Source organism: Trachurus japonicus, chromosome 1 (assembly GCF_045865225.1).
Source record: "Trachurus japonicus isolate A0001 chromosome 1, Traja_1.0".
Taxonomy (NCBI): domain Eukaryota; kingdom Metazoa; phylum Chordata; class Actinopteri; order Carangiformes; family Carangidae; genus Trachurus; species Trachurus japonicus.
In genome coordinates this window covers 33,196,781-33,220,356 of record NC_140907.1, presented here as the reverse complement: position 1 = coordinate 33,220,356, position 23,576 = coordinate 33,196,781, and the positions used below count along the sequence as shown (strand labels likewise).

The 23,576-nt window shown below is 41.4% G+C and overlaps 2 protein-coding genes across 3 annotated transcripts in view; one reads left to right on the top strand and one right to left on the bottom strand.

The window, feature by feature from the left end:
• The window catches only part of trmt1 (tRNA methyltransferase 1), a 21,019-nt gene extending 19,222 nt beyond the window's left edge, over window positions 1-1,797 (top strand). The window contains exon 16 of the mRNA XM_085785647.1: window positions 1,453-1,797. Within this exon, the coding sequence (XP_085641773.1) occupies window positions 1,453-1,518 (66 nt within the window). The 3' untranslated portion in view covers window positions 1,519-1,797. The remainder of the gene's footprint in view (window positions 1-1,452) is intronic.
• Window positions 1,798-2,584: 787 nt separating this feature from the next.
• Window positions 2,585-22,398, bottom strand: man2b1 (mannosidase, alpha, class 2B, member 1). 2 transcript variants are annotated; one of them, XM_085785638.1, is made up of 23 exons: window positions 22,268-22,398; window positions 21,747-21,849; window positions 20,171-20,344; window positions 18,956-19,149; window positions 17,856-17,988; window positions 17,612-17,757; window positions 16,268-16,467; window positions 15,413-15,533; window positions 15,236-15,314; window positions 14,710-14,819; window positions 14,335-14,442; window positions 13,451-13,567; window positions 12,386-12,571; window positions 11,410-11,507; window positions 10,055-10,175; window positions 9,717-9,835; window positions 8,902-9,003; window positions 7,549-7,636; window positions 7,350-7,430; window positions 6,653-6,877; window positions 5,647-5,796; window positions 4,413-4,515; window positions 2,585-2,907 (listed from the first exon to the last, which is right to left on the bottom strand). In XM_085785638.1, the coding sequence occupies exons 1-23, from the start codon at window positions 22,385-22,387 to the stop codon at window positions 2,801-2,803; spliced, it is 2,985 nt and encodes a 994-aa protein (XP_085641764.1). In that variant the 5' UTR covers window positions 22,388-22,398; the 3' UTR covers window positions 2,585-2,800. The 2 variants fall into 2 exon arrangements, with proteins under 2 accessions (XP_085641764.1, XP_085641765.1); XM_085785639.1 differs by having other exon boundaries at window positions 2,585-2,904.
• Between the last annotated feature and the right edge of the window lie 1,178 nt (window positions 22,399-23,576).

Here is a 23,576-nt window from a genome sequence, read left to right as displayed (position 1 = left end):
GCAGAACTATGCAGCTCGGCCGGAAATAGCTCGCTCCTTCGTTGGTTTCTCTTTTTTTCCCTCTCCGGAGCTCCCCCACAGTTCTGGTAGGCACATGTCACTGTCGTAAAAAAAAAAAAAAACTCGCCGCCGCCACCTCCTCCACCCCCCTACACGTGCTTGTGTTTACTGCTGTTTGCTAAGCCCTGCTAACACCGAGCTAACGCTATGCTAACACGGAGCTAATGCTAACACCGAGCTAACGCTAACACGGCGCTAACGCTAATACAGCCACACACAGGCACAAAGACACAGACATACACACACAGGAATAAAGGTTCCAAAACGCGAAGGTGTGTGTGTGTGTGTCATGATGTAGCCTATTACATTATCTTATAAAAGACCCATGGTGTGTGTATCTGTGTTAGCATTAGCTCCCTGTTAGCCACAAGCTGAACTTCATCAGTAAACATTTCATGTTTCCATGGTTTCCTCCGACTTTCCGAACTCAAACCAATCACGATTCGTGACATGCATGACGTCATATGCGTTCTTATCTCGTACTGCCGTAAAGCAGTTTCTCGCGATACTTCTATCCATTGACGAGATTTGTAACACCGAGACGGACGACTGATCTTGCAAGTGCGGTTTTCAGCCAGTGGGGGGGGGTGAGCGCATTGGCCTAGACCCCATTCACTTCATAACAGGTCACTCAACCATCACAGTGACTCTGAGCCACAATAATTACAGCCCATATCCTGCATAGTTCTGCTTTAAACACTAATTACTGTGGTTCAGTCTCCATGTTCCTGGGTGGGAACCAAGGGGGCAGTTGTCGGTCTGAGAAGTGAAGCTCACTTCCGCGTTCAAAAAACTGCAATCCCCTCGAATTCCTCTGGGGGCTGGTGTCAGAAGGGAGCATTCCCTATAGACCCCCATGTTAAAATCGCCGACTTTACATCCTCAGTAAACATGTTAAAAGCCTGGTGTCAGAACGTTTTTTCGTCTCAATCGATAGTTTCTACCCCCGCACACACTCTGAGGGGGGTGAATTTTTTTTTAACTCTACAGTTTTACTGTTATTAGGTTAAAATTCTGGCCAATCAGGGCGCGGAAACGTTGAGTGACAGGTCCGAGCAGCTCCGGAGACAGGCTGCTTCGAGGCCAGTGGGCGGGTTCTCGGCCGGCCAATCCAACATGGCGCTGTTCAGGCCGCCATATTTGAGTCACAAAAACGACTCCCCAAAACCAATGGGTGACGTCACGGACGCTACGTCCATTCTTTTTACAGTCTATGGTGGGAACACGAGGCCGAGCGGTTGCCACGGCGCCGCACGCAGCTGGTTTCCTGCCAGGTGAAGAGGACGCAGCCAAAACCAGCTCTTTTCTTTTTTTTTACGTTTTAAAACATCAGTTCACCGGCCTGTTGTTGTTATAGCTCGTCTTATTATGGTCTGTTTTTATTTATTTTAGGGATCGTGCACACATGGAGAGAAATGCTGCTACTCCCACGACCCGGAGGAGAAGATGGACGGATGAACTCTTTTCTCTCTATTCTTCTAATTCAGTTCTTTTTTTTTTTCTTTTTTAAATAATTTTATTTCTGCAGTTTTATGTGCAGCCTGGATAAAGTGATGACGATCAAATGAGGACAACAACCGAAAAACTGTTAATACACAGAACAACAGCAACATATCCATGATTCAGTTTTATGTCTGAGGTTTTTTGACTTAAGGTTCATTTTTTATTATTATAATTATCATTATTTGACTGTTGTCAACATGTTATCACATCAATAAAGTCCTCAGTGTGACTTTAGATGATTTGTCTTTCATCTTTAAGTTTGTTAGATGTTTAACCCTCAGGGTCCTCTTGAACCAAAAATGTTTTTTGTTTTTTTTGCCTTTTCCTATTTAAAAAAAATAATTGGTGATCATTTTGGCTGTTAGAGCTTATGCCATGAATTTCTGCAAAAACGTCTCTTTTGTTGACATTTTTTTATAAAGAGTCTAATGTAATTTACTCTCACAGGTCTATTTTACACTACAGACAATCTTTGTACCCTTTAGGGAACCTCGAGTCAAAAATGTACACAACAAAAACCTGCTATAAAAGGGTTAAAAATCTGAAAATGATTAAACTTTTAGTAGTTTTGCGCAGGGCTGAAGTGGTTTAAGAGATTTGTGCAGCAAAAAGCAGAAAAAAATATTGATGTATCATGATTTTACAGCTGTTTTCTTTTTGTAGTGTACATTTTTGGCTCGAGGGTCCCCGAAGGTATTTTATTGAGGAATCCACAACATCAAATAAAACACAAGAGGAATGTGAAATAGCTTTGAAATAATTTTCATTATAGAATAAATTCTGGTAATTTTAGTTTTGAGGATGTGTCAAGAGACATCTGTAACATCTGGTCAGTAAAATCCACCTCCGTCCGAGTGACTGTGCACAGAGTTTGTTACACGAACACAGGAAACAGAGACAGTGACAGATTTTATGAGCTGCTTTGTGATCAGTACAAAAATCAGAATATATACACACACATTTTCAGAAGTAGAAAAGTAAACACCAGGCAGACGGTAGATCTGAGTCATCGTATTGTCTGTTGTTGTGAAGGCAGCTGTAGAAAGTCCTGTCCATGTGTCTCAACCACGTTTCAAGGCTGTGAATGCAGCTCAGACATCTGCTTCATTTCTCAGTGAAAGTCAAACAAACATCCTCATGTCTGTGTCTCGATGGGCCACTGGAACTTGATTTCAATTTGATTTAATTTGTGACTTTCTTGGAAAAAAAAAAAAAATCTGCAGCAGCGTGTGATTGGCTATCTGAGGCTGACCCTGAGCAGGAAGGTCCTGATCTCCATGGGCCTCAGCGTCACCTCCCATGTGGACGGATCGTGGTATGACTTCAGCGGCAGCGGCTTCTCTTCTGAAAAATAAAAAAACAAAACAAGTGCAGCTTTTAAAAAAAAAAAATTTAAATAAATAATAAATACATTTTAAAAAACCAGCGAGCGACCGGAGAGAAGCAGATTATTTCTACAAACATCCAACAGCCTGCAGTTTACTAACAAAGCTGTGAAGCATAACAATGCATTTATGACTCATTATATTTCACTGCCTGGTTAATGAGTCCCTGCAGAGAGACGCTCTTTACTGCTCAGCTGACTGTAATGGTGCTCTGATTAAAAACCGCCGCCCGCCTAGAAATTAAACACCGTCGGTGGATTTCTGGGTTCTCCTCATCTACGACGACCGGCAGCAGCTGCAGGACGAGTCCAGTCGTCTACAAAGAACAGCTCAGATTTTATTCTGGACTCTTTATCTCCTTCGTGTGAGGGAGGGTAGAAGAGATTTCTGATCTCAATAGGAACCTCCTGGTTAAAATTCAGCATTAAAAACCATAAACCTGTATAAATCATTAGTACAAAGGGTAAAACACTCCACTAACTTTTCCTTCAGTGCCAAAATTTCCTCTTTCATTCAATAAATTTATAAATCAACAGGTAGATTTTAAGAAATCTGAGTCTAGATGATGAACCGTCTCCTTGTAACACAATGGATGGAGCTCCTCTCTTGTGACTGTGCCACCTACAGGACAAATGGTTTAATAATCTAATTTATTTTCAGAGCTAGAGACATTGCAGCCACCTAAACCTTTGTTTCTTTTTTTCCATATCTGTCCATTTATTTTATAATTAAACGTTTAAAGTATTTATTTGGCTTTTTCTGGTGTTTAAAGGGGAACTATGTAAGTCCAAGTCCAGTCACATTTCCTCTGTTTCACTAACCCTCCTCCCGGCCATGTGCATTTGTTTTCAACGAGAGGGGTGGATAACGTTATTTATCATTTACGTGTTACAATGTGTATATTTGTGTAGTCTTATCCGTCATAAAAGGTCATTATAAGGTTGGTTTTCAGCCAAGAGACGCTAGGTGGAAGACAGAGAGCCTCCATTCTCCCTGGAACTAGTTACAAGTCATTGATTTAACCATCAACATTCATCTAAAGCTGTTAAATTATGGTAAAAATGTAGCATAGTTCCTCTTTAAAGTTGATTTAGCAGTGATTTAAAACCGAATTCTGGTCCTAATACTAACAGCTTTTCTGTAATTTAGTAACAACATCTGATGAATAAAAATTAAAATTTCACTATCTAGTATGATGACAATAAAGACTCGCAACTCAACTCTCAAATTATGAATGCACATGCAGAGCTGTGTGTTCAGACTCTGACACGAGGGGTTGCAGCTAGCTCGTTAGCATGCTAGCTTCAACAAAGGATATAATAGACGAGTTGACTTCCACCTCTGGAAACATCTGGTGGTGAGTGAAGGAGTCCAGAACAGTTGCTCATGCTCACTGTTAGCAATGTAGCAAAACTTACAAATAGGAACCATCTGAGTGTGTGTGTGTGTGTGTGTGTCCTGTACCTGTCTGTGGCATCCAATTAAAACGCTTCATCTCTTCTTTCCACTGATTGGCTGACAGGTTCAGCTCGGACACGCCCAGCACGTCCATAGTGGAAAACAGCTTCTACGCACACACACAATTAGTCATAGCGTTAAAAAACATTAGGGAATGATGTCTGCTGTTTGCACAGTGACGCACACGTACTAAAAAATAACAAAAATGACTTTTACAACCAATGAAGAGCCTTAATAGTAGCGACAGACCTTAAAATGGTCTCACATGACCAATAAAAGCTTTTAAATAGTTGTTAAGGAACTTCCCTTGGAGGTTTTTCTTAAAGTTTAAGTGTGTATTTACATTTTATTATATTTTCTCTTCCTTTTTGCTTTATTTTACTGAACCTGTTATTCATCTAAAAAAAAACATTCACAGTACAAACACACTCATTTTATTGTTTTTAAACTAAAACACTCACACATTCCTGCTCATCTACTTTTCATCCATTAATAATCAATCATACATTAAAGGGATAGTTCAACATTTTGGCAAATTGGCCCATTGCCATAATCCCTATAGTCATAGCAGTAGGTTCGTTACCTTTAATTGTCGGTGCAAGCTATTTTTAGAACGGCGGAGCAGAGCCGTGAGCTGCTCAGAGCTACGCTACGGAGGCTAATGGGATTTCTTGGTTTCCCTCATCAAACTCATCAAATACACAATCCAACAACTCCGAAATGCTCTGGTGGACAAGTTGTGACCTGCACATTCCCCACGCTATGAGATAATAACAGAACATTACCAGACAGAGTTGTTTTAGAGGTAAATTCATGCAAAACCGCTGATGTGCGTTGCCTTCGGGGGCAATTTTTCAGCAAACAGTCTCTGAATTTACCTCTAAAACAACTCTGTCTGGTAACGTTCTGTTATTATCTCATAGCGTGGTGAATGTGCAGGTCACAACTTGTCCACCAGAGCGTTTTGGAGTTGTTGGATTGTGTATTTAATGATTTTGATGAGGGAAACCAAGAAATCCCATTAGCCTCCGTAGCGTAGCTCTGAGCTGCTCGCGGCTCTGCTCCGCCGTTCTAAAAATAGCTTGCACCGACAATTAAAGGTAACGAACCTACTGCTATGACAATAGGGATTATGGCAATGGGCCAATTTGCCAAAAATGTTGAACTATCCCTTTAATAATGTATAATAATCTCTGCCCCTGCCCAGGTGTGTGTGTGTGTGTGTGTGTGTGTGTCTGACCTGCAGGTTGACGGTGACGGGTTGGGAGTTGACTTTACTCTCCCAGCTCTGGAACTGATGCTCCAGTCTGAGCAGCACCGAGTCTCTGTCCCACTGGCTCAGCGTGAGGAGGTGAACAGCAGGGGGCAGCGCAGCCTGGAGCCCCGAGAACTACACACAGACACACACAGACACACACAACTGACTTCAGTCTATTCACACAGGACAGATAAACAGTTGAAAACTCGCTCTGACGCAGCCTGTTTGTTTGACACATACTGTATTTTTTTTTACTTTAAATTGTCTTAGAGCAGAGCGAGTGTGTAATTGCAGAAAAACATCCGCACAATCGGAGCGAGTCAGACAACACTGAGTTCCCCTCCTGAGACGCTGTGAAATGAGAACAATGTCTGGAAATGGATAAAAAAAAAATATAGACAAGAGCAGAGAGATGAGTTGGACTGGAGCTGCAGCAGAAACCTGAATAACTGCAGCTCGGGTTTTAAATGTTTGGACGTCTGGAGCTCAGGGTTCAGTTTACAGCTACAGACTGACTGAGATTTACATTATTGATTCATTTTAATTCTTAATTTTATCAATAAAATGTCAGAGAAAAGTCACAAACAGACTTTTTTTTTAATTTCCAAGAACTTAAAATACATGACTCAACATTATATTAGGAAAAAAAAGCTAATTTTAGAGTCTAATATTTATTCTGGCTATGAATGTGATCTCCACTTGATTAATTGATTGTTTTACATCGAGGAGAGTTTACACTTTAAAGGGATAGTTCAACACCATGTTGGTAAACTGGCCCAAGAACCAAGAAATCCCATGAGCCTCCGTAGCGTAGCTCTGAGCAGCTCACGGCTCTGCTCCGCCGTTCTAAAAATAGCTTGCACTGACAATTAAAGGTAACGAACCTACTGCTATGACTATAGGGATTATGGCAATGGGCCAATTTGCCAAAATGTTGAACCATCCCTTTAATCTCCAGTTTTCAGTCCTCCTCCTCCTCCTCTCTCACCTCCAGTCGTGTGTTGGGGCTCAGGTCTCCGTCGGTGAAGGTCAGCAGCGGCTGCAGCACCACCTCCTCGGCGAGGGGCCGGTGAGCGTCGGCGGCGTGCGGCGGGGGGTCGAGGGAGAGCAGCAGGCGGCCGCGGACCACCAGCCCCTCGGGGAAGACCTGGGAGGTCTCGTTGAGGGGCTCAGCCACGCCGCGCACGTCGTCGTACAGCAGGCGGCGGTGGAGCTGAGGAGGAAGAGGAGGAGGAGGAGGTGATGAAGCCGTCTGCATGTGGACGGAGTGAGTTAGTGCTGCAAAATCTCAAAATCTTACCAAGAATATTTGTCTTATTTCTTGTCAAAATGTCATTTCTAGTCAGAACAAATCTCATTATACTTAAAATAAGACTCATCACATAAAAAAGTAGCTTGTTTTTAGACACTTTTTACTTCTTTCAAGCATATTTTCACTTTAAATAAGTAGAAAAATCTGATAGTGGAGCAAGTTTTTCTTCCTTATTACAAGTACAAAAAAACTTGCTTTCACTGGCAGATTTTTCTACTTATTTAATTTTTTTAGGTGATGATTCTTATTTTAAGTGAAAAGAGTTTAGTTTTGACTAGAAATGAGACATTTTGACAAGAAATAAGACAAATATTCTTGGAAAGATTTTGAATTTTTTGCAGTGTGTGTGTGTGTGTGTGTGTGTGTATGTCACCATGATCTCCAGAGAGCCGTTGTGGATGCTGCCTCCTCCCTGAGAGCGGTCCGTCACCACGGTGAGCTGGTCGTGGTCATCCTGAAGACAAACCACACATCAACACACATACACACACAAAAAAATGACTTGTCTGAATTTGTTTGTGTCCAGAAATCTGAGGACACACATTCACACACACCAACACACACACACACACCTTGATGAAAGCTCGGGAGTTGATGGGGTAGTAGTTTCCAGCGATGGGCTCAGACTGCTTCAGCTTCCATGTCGGCCTGAAGTCCTTCCTGTGGGACACACACACACACACACACACTGTGACCTCTGACAGATGTTCCTGATGTGTTATGGAAACACTGAAGTTACATTTTCTTTTTTCTAGAATAAATCTATAACACTTTTGTCATGCAGCTGTTGGCCTCAGACCTTTACACACACATATACATACAGTATACAGGTGCATCTCAATAAATCAGAATATCATGGAAAAGTTTATTTATGTCAGTGTTTCCATTCAAAAAGTTAAACTAATACTAATCTAGATCAGTGGTTCTCAAACTATTTTACATCAAGGACCCCAAAATTGACACAAATTAGACCACGGACCCCCCATTGGACAAAATTTTGAAGCAAACACCAGAAATACACAAATATTTGTTCCAAGACTGAGTAAAGTTTTGTACATTCAAATTAAGGCCAATGGAGTGAATTTTTGGAAACATTATAGAGAAATTCTCTGGAAAAAAAGTGGTACAATTTCTCCAAAAACATTCAAACATTTCTAGGAAGAAGTGGTAAAATTCTCCTGAAAAAAAAGAAAGTAAAACATTTTCTAGAAAAAAAAGTGGTAAAATTTCTCCAAAAATACAAAAAGGTTTTAAAAAATCTAAAAAAATTTTTTTTAAAAAGCAGAAAAATTTCTCTAAAAAAAAAGTTTAAAAAAGATCGAAAAAAAAAGGTTAAAAATTATTTTTTTTAAATCTAAAAAAAAAAGTGGGAAAATTTCTCAAAAATAAATAAATAAAAGAATTCTCAAAAAAAAAAAAATAACATCACTAGAAAAAAGTGGGAAAATTTCAAGAAAAAGTTGGGGACCCCCTTGAACCCTCTCAAGGACCCCTGGGGGTCCCCGGACCACACGTTGAGAACCACTGATCTAGATGCATTACACAGATAATTAAACATTTCATGTCTTTATTTATTCTATTTCTTTTAACTGTAGTGATTATGGCTTCATATTTAATAAAGACCTAAAACTCAGTATCTCATAAAATTAGATTATTACAAAAGACCATAAAAAAAGGCATTTTTAATTTGGAAATGTGGCCTTCTGAAAACATGTCCATCTATATGCATGGAAATGGACTTTTCCATGATATTCTAATTTATTGAGATGCACCTGTATAATAATTACTATTTTCTCCTCTTCCTCCTCGTCTAGGACTGAGGTGACAATGTGATTCATTCTTCTTAGATAATAAAGTGTAAATCTTCAGAGTTATTCCAACTTTATTGACAGCAACAGTGTAGTTTAGAGGTGTCGGTGTCTCACCTCCTCTGCAGCACCTCTCTGCCGTTGGAGTCGGTGTAGAAGATCTCTGAGGTCTGAATGCTGGTGTCCAGACGGGTGATCACCTCCTTCCCCAGGCTGTCACTGAGGGACAGGACGAGACCAGACCAGACCTTACCCTCTTTCTGCTTCTTTTTATATCATATTAAATCATTACATCTTGGATTCTTGGAAATTAAAATATGTCTGTTCATAACTAATGTCTGACATTTTATAGATGAAATGATAATTGATCAAAAATGCTTAGAATCTAACTACTCTTAAAACACGTATATATACGGAGCAGTCTGGAAATGTATCAACTCCACTTTAGACAACTAGAGAACAATTTGATTTTAGTTTCAGTATTTTTTTTATTTTTTTATTTACACACTCAAATGTTTTTTTTCTGTGAATAAACAGCCAATCACCAGTGTTATTAGATACCGATCCAGACATGCTGCATGCTGATTGGCTCACTGACACTGATGACATTTATTCATTCACTCTTTTGTGATCATGTTGTGATTAGAAATTATAATAATATATTGTCATTTTAGTGTCACGTCAAATGATTTTTGCTTCATTTTCAATTAAAACCAAAAATATTATATTGATTTTTGTTGGTCTCGTACCAAACAAACTCTTTTACGTCTTGTGAATCTGATTCGTTGACCAGGCTATCTCCGTAGCAACACATTGGATTACATTGCGATTAATTGTGCAGCTCTACTCTCCATGTTGCAGTGTTGATATGTATACAAATCAGTGTCTATTCATTGTGTATCTATCTGCTGTGCTGTGGTGCGTTCACTGACTCGATGGGCACCGGTCCGACCGTCCACTCCAGCTCCAGGGCTCTGCTGTCGGCATGGAGACGGACCACCTGAGACACCCAGGGGGCGAACTGCTGCCGCACCTCCTGCACCACGGACGTCTGCAGCATCAACACACGGCAGTCAGTACACACACACACACACACATATACACACACAAACCTCATCATTACACACACATAAACACAGTCTATCCGGTGCATTTAAAGTGTCAGACAGATGTGGCACAGCTGTCTGGTGTTTACAAAACAAACAGGTGTCTCTCTTTTTTCTTTCTTTTAAATAAAACCCATCATTTTCCCCGTGTGGAGGATCTGGACCTGCAGCGTCTGGGTCTCGGCCGTGCGGCTGATGACGAACGGCGTGGACGAGTTGGGTCTGAAGATGTAGGCTCCCGACGGCTGGTTGCTCTCTGAGTTGTTGCCGTCGCTGGCGTTGTACCTGTAACACACACACACACACATGTTAAAGGGATAGTTACGATAAGGAGTTGTTTTTCAGGTAAATTCATGCAAAACCGCTGATGCGTGTTGCCTTCAGGGACAGTTTTTCATCCAGCAGTCTCTGCATTTACCTCTAAAACAACTCTGTCTGGTAATGTTCTGTTATTATCTCATGGCGTGGTGAATGTGCAGGTCACAACTTGTCCACCAGAGCGTTGTGGAGTTGTTGGATTGTGTATTTGATGAGTTTGATGAGAGAAACCAAAAAATCCCATGAGCCTCCGTAGCGTAGCTCTGAGCAGCTCGCGGCTCTGCTCCGCCGTTCTAAAAAACATCTTGCACCGACAATTGACCCTTCACGTAAGCCCCGCCCCCTTGGTTACTGTTGCTACGGCGGGCAAGCTTTCACTCCCAGCCATGCTCCTGGCAGTATTTGGTATCGATTTCAAAGGAAATATCAGCAAATTTCTGGATAAACTGTTCTGAGATAACAGAGAGAAGAAGTCACAAAGAGCATTCATAGTTTCCAGTGACGTGACTCGCGCAGGAGGATAAAACATCTGTTCAACGACACGACTGGACAATGTACAGAGCAGCAGTAAGGGCTGGTCATTTTACCGTCTATCAACCCACGAAGACTTAGGTCATCTCACTGGTCATGAAACATTGTCAAACTGCAAGTTTTTGGGCGATTGTGAACCACATACAGCTTTGGCTGCTGTTTTTTTCCTCCCACCGCTGTTATCAGTCAGTGAAAGCAGTCCCTGCCTGGAGGATCCCTCGCCTAAAAGCCCAGGTAAAAGCCGTAAAAGTACAGCTGTCATTTCGGAGGTGAACATATGGTTATCCCCATATTTACACTTGCTCAAGTCGAAAAAAAAAGTCCGTTCGTATCTGAACATCTCTATATTGCTGCTGCCGCCGCCGCCGCCGTAGTAGCAGCAGCAACAACAACATCCTTCTCTACAAACAAATGTTTTTCGTCCTAGTCTCAAAATGTGTCCACAAAAGCAAACGTAATGACTCACTGCGGAAAACTTGCCAGGCCTATAGTTACGGTTGCTAACGTAGGATTGGACAATAGCTGTTTGTGGGAGGAGTTGGTGAAGGGTCAATTAAAGGTAACGAACCTACTGCTATGACTATAGGGATTATGGCAATGGGCCATGTGTCAGAGTGTTTGTGAGTTTGTTGTTTGTCGTTTCTCGGAGGAATAAAAAAAAAAAACGAACCAGTAGAAATTCTGCGTCAGCTTGATGCTCTGTTTGGTCTCCAGGTTACTGAGGCTGCTCAGCAGGCCGGTGTCTGGGTCAAAGGTCACCTGCAGGAACTGGAACACACACACACACACACACAGTTTTATCCAGGGTGGGGGGATCGGACTACACCCAGTCCAGACGTAACTCACGGGTGGCCATATTGCTTTCTCCGACTCTATTACTATTCATAACGCTATTACTTTAAAAGGTCCAGTGTGTAATAATTGTCAAGGTTTACTGGCAAAATCTGAATATACTATCCATGAATATATTTTTAAGTTTAAGTGTATAATCACTATAAAATAAAATTGTTTTTTGTATTCTTTGATATACACATATAGCAAGGGTTACGGATTTACTCCCATTTTACACCCTGGACCTTTAACTATTTGCATAATGTTACTTTCATAGAAAAGTACATAAATACAATTATTTGTGATTTTAAGTTTGAGGTATCATCTGTGCATTTCTGACATTCATATCAAACCAAACCGTTTTTAAAAAAATTGGTCAAAAACTGAGCAAGTTCTGTTATTTAAGTAGAACAGGCACCAGAGGCTTAATGCTCTGAGGGAGTGAGTTGACTGAGCCAAGATGGCGGCCGTGTGGCGACGCCGTGTCATTGAGCAGCAGCGTCAGGTCAGTTATCTAGTCTTCTACGGTTTTATCTACTGAGCTCATCTCCCATCATGCAACATGTGATTATAATGTATTGATGTGATTTGCTGTTACTGTTTTAGCTGTTTTTATGTTTGTTTTGTTGATGTTGTCCAAATGTGTACTTGATGTGGATGTACTGTGCTGCTTTCTTGGCCAGGACCCCCTTGCAAAAGAGATTCTGAATCTCAATGGGATTATTCCTGGTTAAATAAAGGTTAAAAAAACAAAAAAAAAAACATGACAGAAGCAGAGAGTGACGATGCTGCTGCTGCTGCTGCAGTAGTGAGACCTTGTTCTGGAGGACCGTGGGGGCCCGGGGCCTCCTGGGGGGGGCCGGCCGAGGCCCCGTCCTCAGCAGGGACACGGAGTAGGTGCTGAAGCCCAGAGGAGGAGCCTGGACCTGGAACACCAACTCCCCGACGGCGAAGCCCCGGTTCCTCCTCACGGCCCGGGTGGCGGCGGACACAGGAAGCACCTGCAACACACAGTTACCATGAGATCTGCAACCTGTCTTTTAAAAGGTGCTGTATAGGAACAAAGTGTTATTTTTTATAATAACAGTATTTCTATTTCATTTCTATTATGTATATTAAAAACAAGTGGCAGGGTCAGGGCCCAAAGATGAATGAATTATGATTTACTTATTATTTTAATGACTCTTAATGAAGATTTTAAGATTATTTTGACATCCTGTAGTGATTTATGAAAAGAAAATTTCTGTCAGAGAAAATGTTTCAAATTAAATGTTTCAGTGTTTCCAGTCATGCCATTTAACTGTGAAAGATGCAGTTTATGGAAAACCTAGGTTATAAGTAGATATCATCACCAGAATGACAAAAACACTTCCTTTCAAAACGTGTCCTGCCCTAAAATATGAATTGGTAAGTATTGTAATATAGTGTATTTTAATAATGAGCAGGTTGTCTATGGATATTCTCATTCATCCATGGCATCGTTCTTTTCTGGGCAAATTGAATCGTAGGCAACTGGACTTGTATTTGTCTGGGAAGACGTTTCGCCTCTTATCCAAGGAGCTTCAACAGTTCATCAACAAGTCTCACTAGTCCGCACTAGCTAGACAAACACAGTGGAGTAAGACAAATACAAGACAAATACAAGTCCAGTTGCCTACGATTCAATTTGCCCAGGTTTGCCCAGATTGATTAGCACCAACACACACACACACACACACACACACACACACACACACACACACACACACACACACACACACACACACACACACACACACACACACACACACACACACACACACACACACACACACACACACACACACACACACACACACACACACACACACACACACACACACACACACACACACACTGACCTGACAGTCCACAGCTTTGCCGGTAGCATCAGACACCGTGTACTCCGAGCCGTTGACAGGAAGCCTGGCGGCCCAGGTGACGGGCCGAGCCAGAGGGTTGTACACATGGACTGAGAACTGAGAACAGAGACTCTGGTTAATGACATCACAGCTTGAAATGAGCCAGTTTTAATTAAATGTGTGCATTTATTTATAATCTTGTTTTTTTATATGTTGATATCTGATTTTATACACATCTGAGAGACCTCTGTTTTGTTCTGAAAATCATTTCTGAAAACCACCTGGTTTAATGTGGAGCTGAGGAATTAATCTTATCAATCTAAGTAGAGTTAACAAAGTAGCTGGACGGGTTCGTTTCTACGTGGGTCAATGACGTGATGCAACCGGGATTTTTTCATAAAAATCTGACTTTATATAAATAATATAATTCACTTTTTCAATGCAACACTATGTTTCTTAACTTATTTTAATAATAATGTTTTTTTTTTAAAATAATTTGTCACATTATTTTAAAAAAGCTTCTTGTTTTTAGGATATATCCTGTTCAGTGTTGCCACAATCCATTCAAACTGATATATAGAAACACAGAAAACAGAATAACCCTCTATTTCAATTTAATGTGTTCAGAAGAAATTTTATATTTTTATAAGTACACTGTAGGTGGATATTTAATATTTATTGTTCTTTTGTGGTTACACCACTTTCAGGGCATTCAGTCTGACTTTTGTTCACAAAAATGACATACAACCAACATGAACACAAAAGATACATTTTAACAAATCTGATGCTTTTAAATCTATTTTTAAATATATTTCTGAATTGCCCATCTTGTCAACCCCTTATTTGTCACTGACCAGTGTGTGTGTGTGTGTGTAGTTTGTCACCTTCTTGCTGGCCTCGGTGAGAGGACACACACTGATGTTGAGGTTGTCGCAGTAAACCCTCGGAGCAGACGAAGCGCTGAGAGCAGCCAGACTGTTACTGACCAAAACCTGGAGACACAGCAGCACGTTCAGAGTTCACACAACACACCCAGCCACGGGAAGAAAAGAAGGGAAAAATGAAATAATACGAGTAGATTCAGACAAATAAATGAGTTTGTCTCAATAAACTTCATCAAACATTTGTTATTATTGAAATATTCTTTATACTAAACATAGAAAACATGGAAACGGATCAAAATCTGCTGTTTTTCAGGAGAACATGTGTGTGTGTGTGTCTGAGCTGAGCAGGGTGAAGCTGCGTGACCTCTGACCTACCTGACAGCGCTGCCAGCCGTTGGCCAACCTCCTGGCGTAGTCGTTGGCGACGTGCTGCTTCTCGGTGCCCGACACGGCGTCGTGGTGCTGAGCCACAGCCATGGCCTTCTCTGTCAGACACACAGGACGCTGACAGTCAGACTCAGTCTTTCTCTCGTGGTGACGGGAAGTGTCTTGTGATTTAGTTTTTTGTTTGTACAGTAATTTGTCGTTTAGTGTTGGAGAAGACAAAGACAATAAAGTTAATCTGATCTAATCTAATCCTTGAACATCCCCCATCACTTAATTTATATATTGTATAGCCTACATATTCCTTACGATTAATTCTTCTTTATTTATATTTGGCTGTTTTTGTACTTATTTAACAATATTAACTTCTTGTTCTGTGCACAAAACCACAACGTCTAATCTTCTCTAACTGAGATGCTGTTCATTTATATTTGTGACCACAAGGCGGAGACATAATCACTTCTCTCCTCTGGTCTGGATTCAGGATCAATAAAAAGTCACAGGGAACAAATCTCACTCAGGGTCTCGCTGTCTCCTTCACCGAAGGGTCCCTTCCTGGAGGCGAGGCCAGCGAGCACCTCCAGCTGGTTGCACGTCTACAACACACGGAGGAAAATGATTTATTTATTCATTGATTTATTTATTTTAAAGCCACGGCAGCAGGTCAGAGTTAAACGTGTGAACCTGCTGCGACCTGCAGGTTGCTGTTGCTGATCCTCTCGTAACGTTTCAGCGCCGGGCGGCTGGTGAAGTATCCGGTCCAGAAGTCGTGAGCGCTGTCCGCGTACGGGAAGAAGTCGTCCGTCTTCAAAGGCCTGGAAACGGAGACAGAGAGAGAGAGAGAGAGGACGATAACGTTACAGCAGAAGAAAAAAACACAAGACACAAATTCTCCTAAAAGTTCAAGCCGAGTTTAAAGGGATAGTTCAACATTTTGGCAAATTGGCCCATTGCCATAATCCATATAGTCATAGCAGTAGGTTCGTTACCTTTATTTGTCGACTCAGAGCTACGCTACGGAGGCTAGTGGGATTTCTTGGTTTCCCTCATCAAACTCATCAAATACACAATCCAACAACTCCAAAATGCTCTGGTGGACAAGTTGTGACCTGCACATTCACCACGCTATGAAATAATAACGAGACAGAGTCGTTTTCGAGGTAAATAAAGAGACTGCTTGTTGAAAAACTGTCTCTGAAGGCAACACGCATCAGCGGTTTTGCATGAATTTGCCTCTAAAACAACTCTGTCTGGTAACGTTCTGTTATTATCTCATAGCGTGGTGAATGTGCAGGTCACAACTTGTCCACCAGAGCGTTTTGGAGTTGTTGGATTTGTATTTGATGAGTTTGATGAGGGAAACCAAGGAATCCCATTAGCCTCCGTAGCGTAGCTCTGAGCAGCTCACGGCTCTGCTCCACCGTTCTAAAAATAGCTTGCACCGACAATTAAAAGTAACAAACCTACTGCTATGACTATAGGGATTATGGCAATGGGCCAATTTTCCAAAATGTTGAACTATCCCTTAAAAAACAACAACTGTGTGTACCAGGTGAGGTTGGCCCGGTGCAGCTCCTGCAGGTAGCAGGACGGGGTGGAGTAGAGCACGTTGACCTTGCTGCCGTTGGCCTGCAGCGCGTTGACGTAGAGGATCAGCTTGTCCAGGTTCTTGTACCACAGGTTGGCGTTCTCGTACTGGAAGTCTGAGCCCATGGTCATGATGATGTGGTTGGTTTTATACACGTTGGCCTGAGAGGAGGAGAAACCGTTAGGGTACGGTGGCCGGCAAGGACAAAACGCTGCAAAACCAAAAAACACTCAAACCCACGAAACAAATGTGAAAGAAAAATGCTGCAAATTCACATTAACAAGGGTTGTGACTGCATTTAACGTCATCTAACGTCTCTAGCCAATAACATGAGCTATGTAAACCTGTTGCTCTTCTATTATATTATAAAAGATTACAGCCAAGTGTTTAAAAAAAAAAAAAAAAAAAGATATAAAAGGAAGAGGTAAGTTTTTATTCCTCTTCTTGATCTTGAATTTGCAGCAGTTTCTTTTGCATTTGTTTGATGTGTTTTTGGTTCTGCGTCATTTCTTTGTTTTGTGATGAATTTTTTATTGGATTCTTCTAATTTTTTGTTAAAGAAAACTGCAATGTGGCAGGCAGTAAATGTGCAAAAAACAAACAAAAAAAACAACAAAAAGAAAATGAAAAAACATAGATTAAAGGGACAACAAGGAGTTTCGTAAAGCATTTCCCATGAGCCTCCGCATGCACGGTGAAATTCTTGGACTGGCACAAGACGGACGAAAACGAAAAAATTTGCCAAGAATGTTTTTATTCATCAAGAATGAAAGTCGGAGGTTGGAAGACGATCAGATACCATCGTAGTTCCGACCATAAACAGCGATCCGGCGGCGTTATTCCCATTACTCGCCGGGCAGCGTCCGGGAAACCGAAACTAGGAAATGCTGGGCGAGTCGACCACTAAATAATAATAATATCAAAATAACTATGAAGACAAAATGATATATTTATTGAAAATGAACCTATTAACAAGTGGGTAACGTAGATTCATCCACATTAATATGAGACTCTTTAATAATAACCAAAAGCAAACTCCTCGACGTCCCTTTAATAGAAAGGCAAAAAGAAAAGAAGATGGCAACAATTGTTGAAATACTAATAGAAATATTGTTAACAATAATAGAAATAATAAACCAACACTAAAACAAAACTACTTCCATGTCCGTATGTAAACAAATAAAGGTACGACCCCTAAACAGGTTTTAAAGTGTTTCACGTTCTGCATCATTTCTGTATTTGCACGTATTTTGTTGTTGTGTGTGTGTGTGTGTGTGTGTGTGTGTGTGTTTGTGTTAGACACACCTGTCCGTTGGCGATGGTGAGGAAACGCGTCACCACATCGTCCACATTGTAGTCCTCCAGGTCGGGGTCGTCTCTGATTGGTGGGTCGTCACAGGACTGGTCCCAGCAGAAGCCGTCGGGGGGGTTGTAGCCGTTGGGAAGGATCCCTGTGGGAGGTGGAGAGGGTGAAGGGAGGGGGGTCAGAGCAAAGGTCAAAGGTCACCCTGCTCTCTGTGTGTGTGTGTGTTTGTGAGGGTTTTGTTACCGGTGAAGAGGTCAGCCGTCGGCGCCGCCAGGCTGTCCGACGCTCGCCACAGCAGCTCCTGCTCCTTCTGCATCATCCTGTGCATCCGGTCCTGGTAGTCAAGGCGACCGAAGAAGAAGCCGTCGTATCCCATCTGGAGGAAAAAACATGCAGATGATGAAGAGAGAAGCATCACTGAGAAGAAACTTGTAACTGTGATGTGTTTTTTACCGCTGGAGGTTAGTTTTAGTTTAGCGTAGTGTAAATACCTGATATGAATCTTTATGGACTTTGTTTTTATTAAAGCGTCTTTGATTGCCTGAGGAAAGTGCTATATAAATATTAATTATGTTGTAATATATATTTTATGTTGAGCTGTTTTTTGTTTAAAAATAATAATAATAATAATTCATAATTTTGTATGGGTTGGAACACACATAACATTGAAAACACATATTAAAATGATAATCATATTAATTAAAGAAGCGGTTCAGTGTGTAATAATTAAAGGTCAAGGTTTATTGGCAAAATCTGAATATACTACCCATGAATATAAGTGTATAATCGCTATAAAATGAAATTTGTTTGGTTTTCGTAGCCTTATAATTATTTTTACGAAAACCAATAGCAAGGGTCTTGCTTAGAGAGTGTCGCCATCTTGCGCCTGATGCCTGAACGGAAAATCCAGCCAACCAGAGAGCGCGTTTCAAGAGTTTCACAATCTACCGGTTTTATTTATCTGAAACTGTTATTACTCATTGCTTTTATTATATGTTCATCATTACATCTGCATGTTCAGTTTTTGACAGAAAATAAATATTTAAATCAAAATTAACCTTCTGATATCTTCAAATCTCACTTGTGTGTATGATGGAACATTTAGGCTTGACAAAAATAGTGACTTGAGTCATATCGTAATATATATCGATATCGACTGATTATCGTGATAGGATTTTTTCTCATATCGCCCAGCCCTACTAGAATCTGAACACTAGATGTCACGGTTTTCCCCCCATTTTACACACTGGCCCTTTAATCTGTTTCTGTTTTCCTTGTTTTCCTCGTTTCACACTTTCAGCCTCGGTAGGATTCAGCTTTTCTTTGATCTCTACTGTAGCTACCTGTGCGAACATGGAGGCGTGTTCGCGGGCGTGGCCGAAGGGGTCGATGTGCCAGGCCACCCGGGGGCGACCGCACGCCCCGAACGTCTCGTTGAGGAACCTGAGGCCCATGGTCATCTGGTCGATGACGGCGCTGTAGTGAGTCGTGGCCTCGTCGCTCATGCACCAGCCTCCGTTCACAAACTCCAGACGGCCTGGAGGAGGAGGAGGATAAAGGGATAGTTCAACATTTTGGCAAATTGGCCCATTGCCATAATCCCTATAGTCATAGCAGTAGGTTCGTTACCTTTAATTGTCGGTGCAAGCTATTTTTAGAACGGCGGAACAGAGCCGCGAGTTGCTCAGAGCTACGCTACGGAGGCTAATGGGATTTCTTGGTTTCCCTCATCAAACTCATCAAATACACAATCCAACAACTCCAAAACGCTCTGGTGGACAAGTTGTGACCTGCACATTCACCACACTATGAGATAATAACAGGACGTTACCAGACAGAGTTGTTTTAGAGGTAAATGCAGAGACTGCTTGATGAAAAACTGTCCCTGAAGGCAACACGCATCAGCGGTTTTGCATGAATTTACCTCAAAAACAACTCCTTATCGTAACTATCCCTTTAACGTGTGTGTGTGTGTGTGTGTTACAGGTACAACGCCAGCGACGGCAACAACTCAGAGATCAACCAGCCGTCGGGAGCCTACATCTTCAGACCCAACTCGTCCACGCCGTTCGTCATCAGCCGCACGGCCGAGACCCAGACGCTGCAGGTCCAGATCCTCCAGCTGTGCCACATCTGTCTGACACTTTAAATTTAAAAAAAATTGATGAGGGAAACCAAGAAATCCCATGAGCCTCCGTAGCGGCTCATGGGATTTCTTGGTTTCCCTCATCAAACTCATCAAATACACAATCCAACAACTCCACAACGCTCTGGTGGACAAGTTGTGACCTGCACATTCACCACGCTATGAGATAATAACACAACGTTACCAGACAGAGTTGTTTTAGAGGTAAATGCAGAGACTGCTTGATGAAAAACTGTCCCTGAAGGTAACGTGCATCAGCCGTTCTAAAAATAGCTTGCACCGACAAATAAAGGTAACAAACCTACTGCTAAGACTATAGGGATTATGGCAATGGGCCAATTTGCCAAAATGTTGAACTATCCCTTTAACTGACATCACATTGTGCGGCTTCGTTGGTTCTGGTGTGGTGTACCTTCGTCCACCAGCTGTCGGACCGTCTGCTGCGTGCTGGAGCTCTGCCGCTTCCACCAGCGGTAGAAGAACGCCGTCTCCACGTAGATGAACCTCCGGTCCGGGTTCTTCAGCAGCTGATCCACCACCGAGTCCAGGATGTACTGCACCCCCGCATGCTGGATGTCGTTACGGTCTGCACACACACACACACACACACACACACACACACACACACACACACACACACACACACACACACATGAAATATGGTCACTGATGCACACAAATACGTCACTTAACCTTTATTAAACAATTCTTAAAGGGATAGTTCAACATTTTGGCAAATTGGCCCATTGCCATAGGTAGGTTTGTTACCTTTAATTATCGGTGCAAGCTATTTTTAGAACGATTCACCACGCTATGAGATAATAAATTCATGCAAAACCGCTGATGCACATTCCCGTCGGGGGCAGTTTTTCAGCAAGCAGTCTCTGTATTTACCTCTAAAACAACTCTGTCTGGTAACGTTCTGTTATTATCTCATAGCGTGGTGAATGTGCAGGTCACAACTTGTCCACCAGAGCGTTTTGGAGTTGTTGGATTGTGTATTTGATGAGTTTGATGAGGGAAACCAATAAATCCCATGGGCCTCTGTAGCGTAGCTCTGAGCAGCTCGCGGCTCTGCTCCGCCGTTCTAAAAATAGCTTGCACGGACAATTAAAGGCAACGAACCTACTGCTATGACTACAGGATTTTAGCAATGGGCCAATTTGCCAACATGTTGAACTATCTCTTTAAAATATAAAATACTGTCTGTTTATAAATCATAACATCAAAACTATGTTAAAAACATACACAACTGCAGTGAAAATTATGAATTTTAAATGCAAAATGAAAAAGTAAGACTGCTGTAAAACTTGCCTTATATGTTCATCTGCATGCAAAATAGAATCAAATTGTGTTTTTTCTTTAGCACCAGATTAAAGATGCTTTACAACATTTAAATAAACATGTTTTTAAACCACAAACCTCACATACTGTTCACATCTAAAGTCACATGTGTTTTCTCTTCCTCAAACTAACATGGGACTGGTATCTAACTTCTGCTTACACAACCACACATAAAACAACACACACACACACAGACACACAGGTCAGAAACTGAGGCAGCTCTGAGTAAACAGACTCCTCTTGACGCTGAAACATGCAAACTCATCAGTGAGACTATTAAACTGTTACTACACCGTTTACAGGTGACAGAGATCACATGACAGGACTGCTTCAGTCAAAACTGTCAAAAAGTTTCACATAACAGCCTGAAAGAGACGTTTAAGTGCATGCATGGATGGTAGAGTGCAGTTATATATTAACCACTAGACATTTACAATAGTAGGATCCACATTATTGATGATTGAAAGAGTTAAATTCAGTTATGCTGGTTCATTATGGCCTGGACTTCCTGTTATGTGCAACATATTCAAGATAGCATTATGAGATACACATGTTTATCAGTGTGAGGATGAGAGGAAGGAAGTGTGTGGGTGTGTGGGTGTATGCAAAAATGTGTGATGTGTGTGTGTGAGAGAGGGACTGACCTCCATAGTAGTACTGGTCCACGGTCTTCAACCAGCCAACATCATCATGTGTGTGAGGGACCAGGTGGACATTCAGCATGTTGGGTTTGGTGGCATGACATGACTGCACACACACACAGATACACACACATAGATAGATACAGTACAGTGAACACATCACAGGAAAGCTGCAGCATTCCTATGGTTCAGACTGATGCGTTCAAAGTCAATACGGAAACAACGTTGTGAAGAGTTTTGGTTCCTCGTTGTGTGAACTTATGACTGAAACTGTAAGCATAAACTCTTTGTATATTTATATTTTTTAATTTTTAATTTTCCCCTGGCACAACAGTATTGTTCTGTACATAAGTGTTAATAAAAAACAAACAAAAAAACAAACAAAAAAACTTATGACTGAAACAGTCTATGGACTGAAACTGAAAGCTCTGCAGCTGGAGACAGAAACTCAACACTTTTCACTCATTTTTAACTAACAAATGAGTGAATTATACAGATAAGCAACAGAAATAAACGCGACAAACCTCGTATCCACACGTCGCTGTCGTGTGTTTTGTCTCCGGCCCCACGGGGAAAGAGAAACCTCCAGTGAGCAGCGACAGGAGCAGCAGAGCCGCAGCCAGCTGCAGCGCCTCGGCCGCCATGTTTGGAAAATAAAACCACAAAATCATATGACATGTGTTTATGTCAGGCAGGGGTCACGTGACAGCGCTGCAAAGGACAGTTTCAGCCCTCGGCGGAGACTGTCAGGCAGCAGTGCAGAAATACAATACAACAAAACACAACACACAGCTGAATAAGCGAATAAAGTGTAGGTCCTCCTTGACCACTAGGGGGCCCCAAAGAGCAATTATGAAAGGTGCTCTTGGACATTTGGCTCCCAACCTCCACAGAGCTAATTGTCTATTACCAAAATTGTATTTATTTAGATTTAAAAATCCCAATGGGCTTTATGCACAGCTCCTTTATTTCCTGTCTAACATTATTGGACCGACTGATTAATCCAGGTGTGTCTGACCTGCCAACAATGGTCAGACACACCTGGATTAATTAGTCGGTCCAATAATGTAAAACAGGAAATAAAGGAGCTGGCTTAATTCAGGAAGTATTAGAGCTGTGCATAAAGCCTATTGGATAATCAAAATATAAACAAAGAGAATAGGGGCACAAACTTACAACTGCTGTTTATTTTTGTAAATAAAAAATTGAAAAAGTTTATGGGGGGTTTTCATGGAAAAAAGGTTTGGAACCACTGCGTTTGGAGGCTGCGGTCATATAAAGCAAATAACAGTGGTGAATATTCCTGAAAATCCACATCTTGGCTTCATGTGGAGTCAAATGACACATGGTATCCCCACATCAGGTTTGTTTGCTTTTTAATATTTAGCTCTAGTTTTCAAGACACTAGTTACTGCAAGACTTTTTAATACAATCTCACTCTAACTCTTCGTCTGCACCTCCTCGCTGTACTGAGCATCTTGTATTGATTTAGTTTAGGATTTAGGATGATCCAGAATTATTATCAGTTTATTCATCATGTTAAATCATGTTTTACGCAATTCCTGTATATGATTCTTGTGTTATGTCTGTGTATTAACAATGTGCGCAGGCCGAGCCCTAGGCCACGCAGTGCCCACCACTCTCGGGGGAATGGGGTTGGTTTGAGGTTTCTGAATTGCAAATACAGGATATAGCCTATTTGGTTTTAGCTATTGACATGATTGATATAATATTCATTAATCAACATGTATAAAAATATCTATCAGACGTTGTTTTTGTTATTACTGTTCAAAGATTATAGAGGTAAATATGAACTTCCAACCACTACATGTG

Excerpts from the sequence above, each read along its gene's own strand:
- man2b1 (XM_085785638.1), bottom strand. The coding sequence starts at position 22,387 with ATGGCGGCCGAGGCGCTGCAGCTGGCTGCGGCTCTGCTGCTCCTGTCG. Across the intron at positions 17,758-17,855 it reads GACGGCTGACCTCTTCACCG|GGATCCTTCCCAACGGCTAC; the intron begins GTAACAAAACCC and ends CACCTCCCACAG. Across the intron at positions 9,836-10,054 it reads CCGAGACCCAGACGCTGCAG|ACGTCCGTGGTGCAGGAGGT; the intron begins GTCCAGATCCTC and ends TTGATGCTGCAG.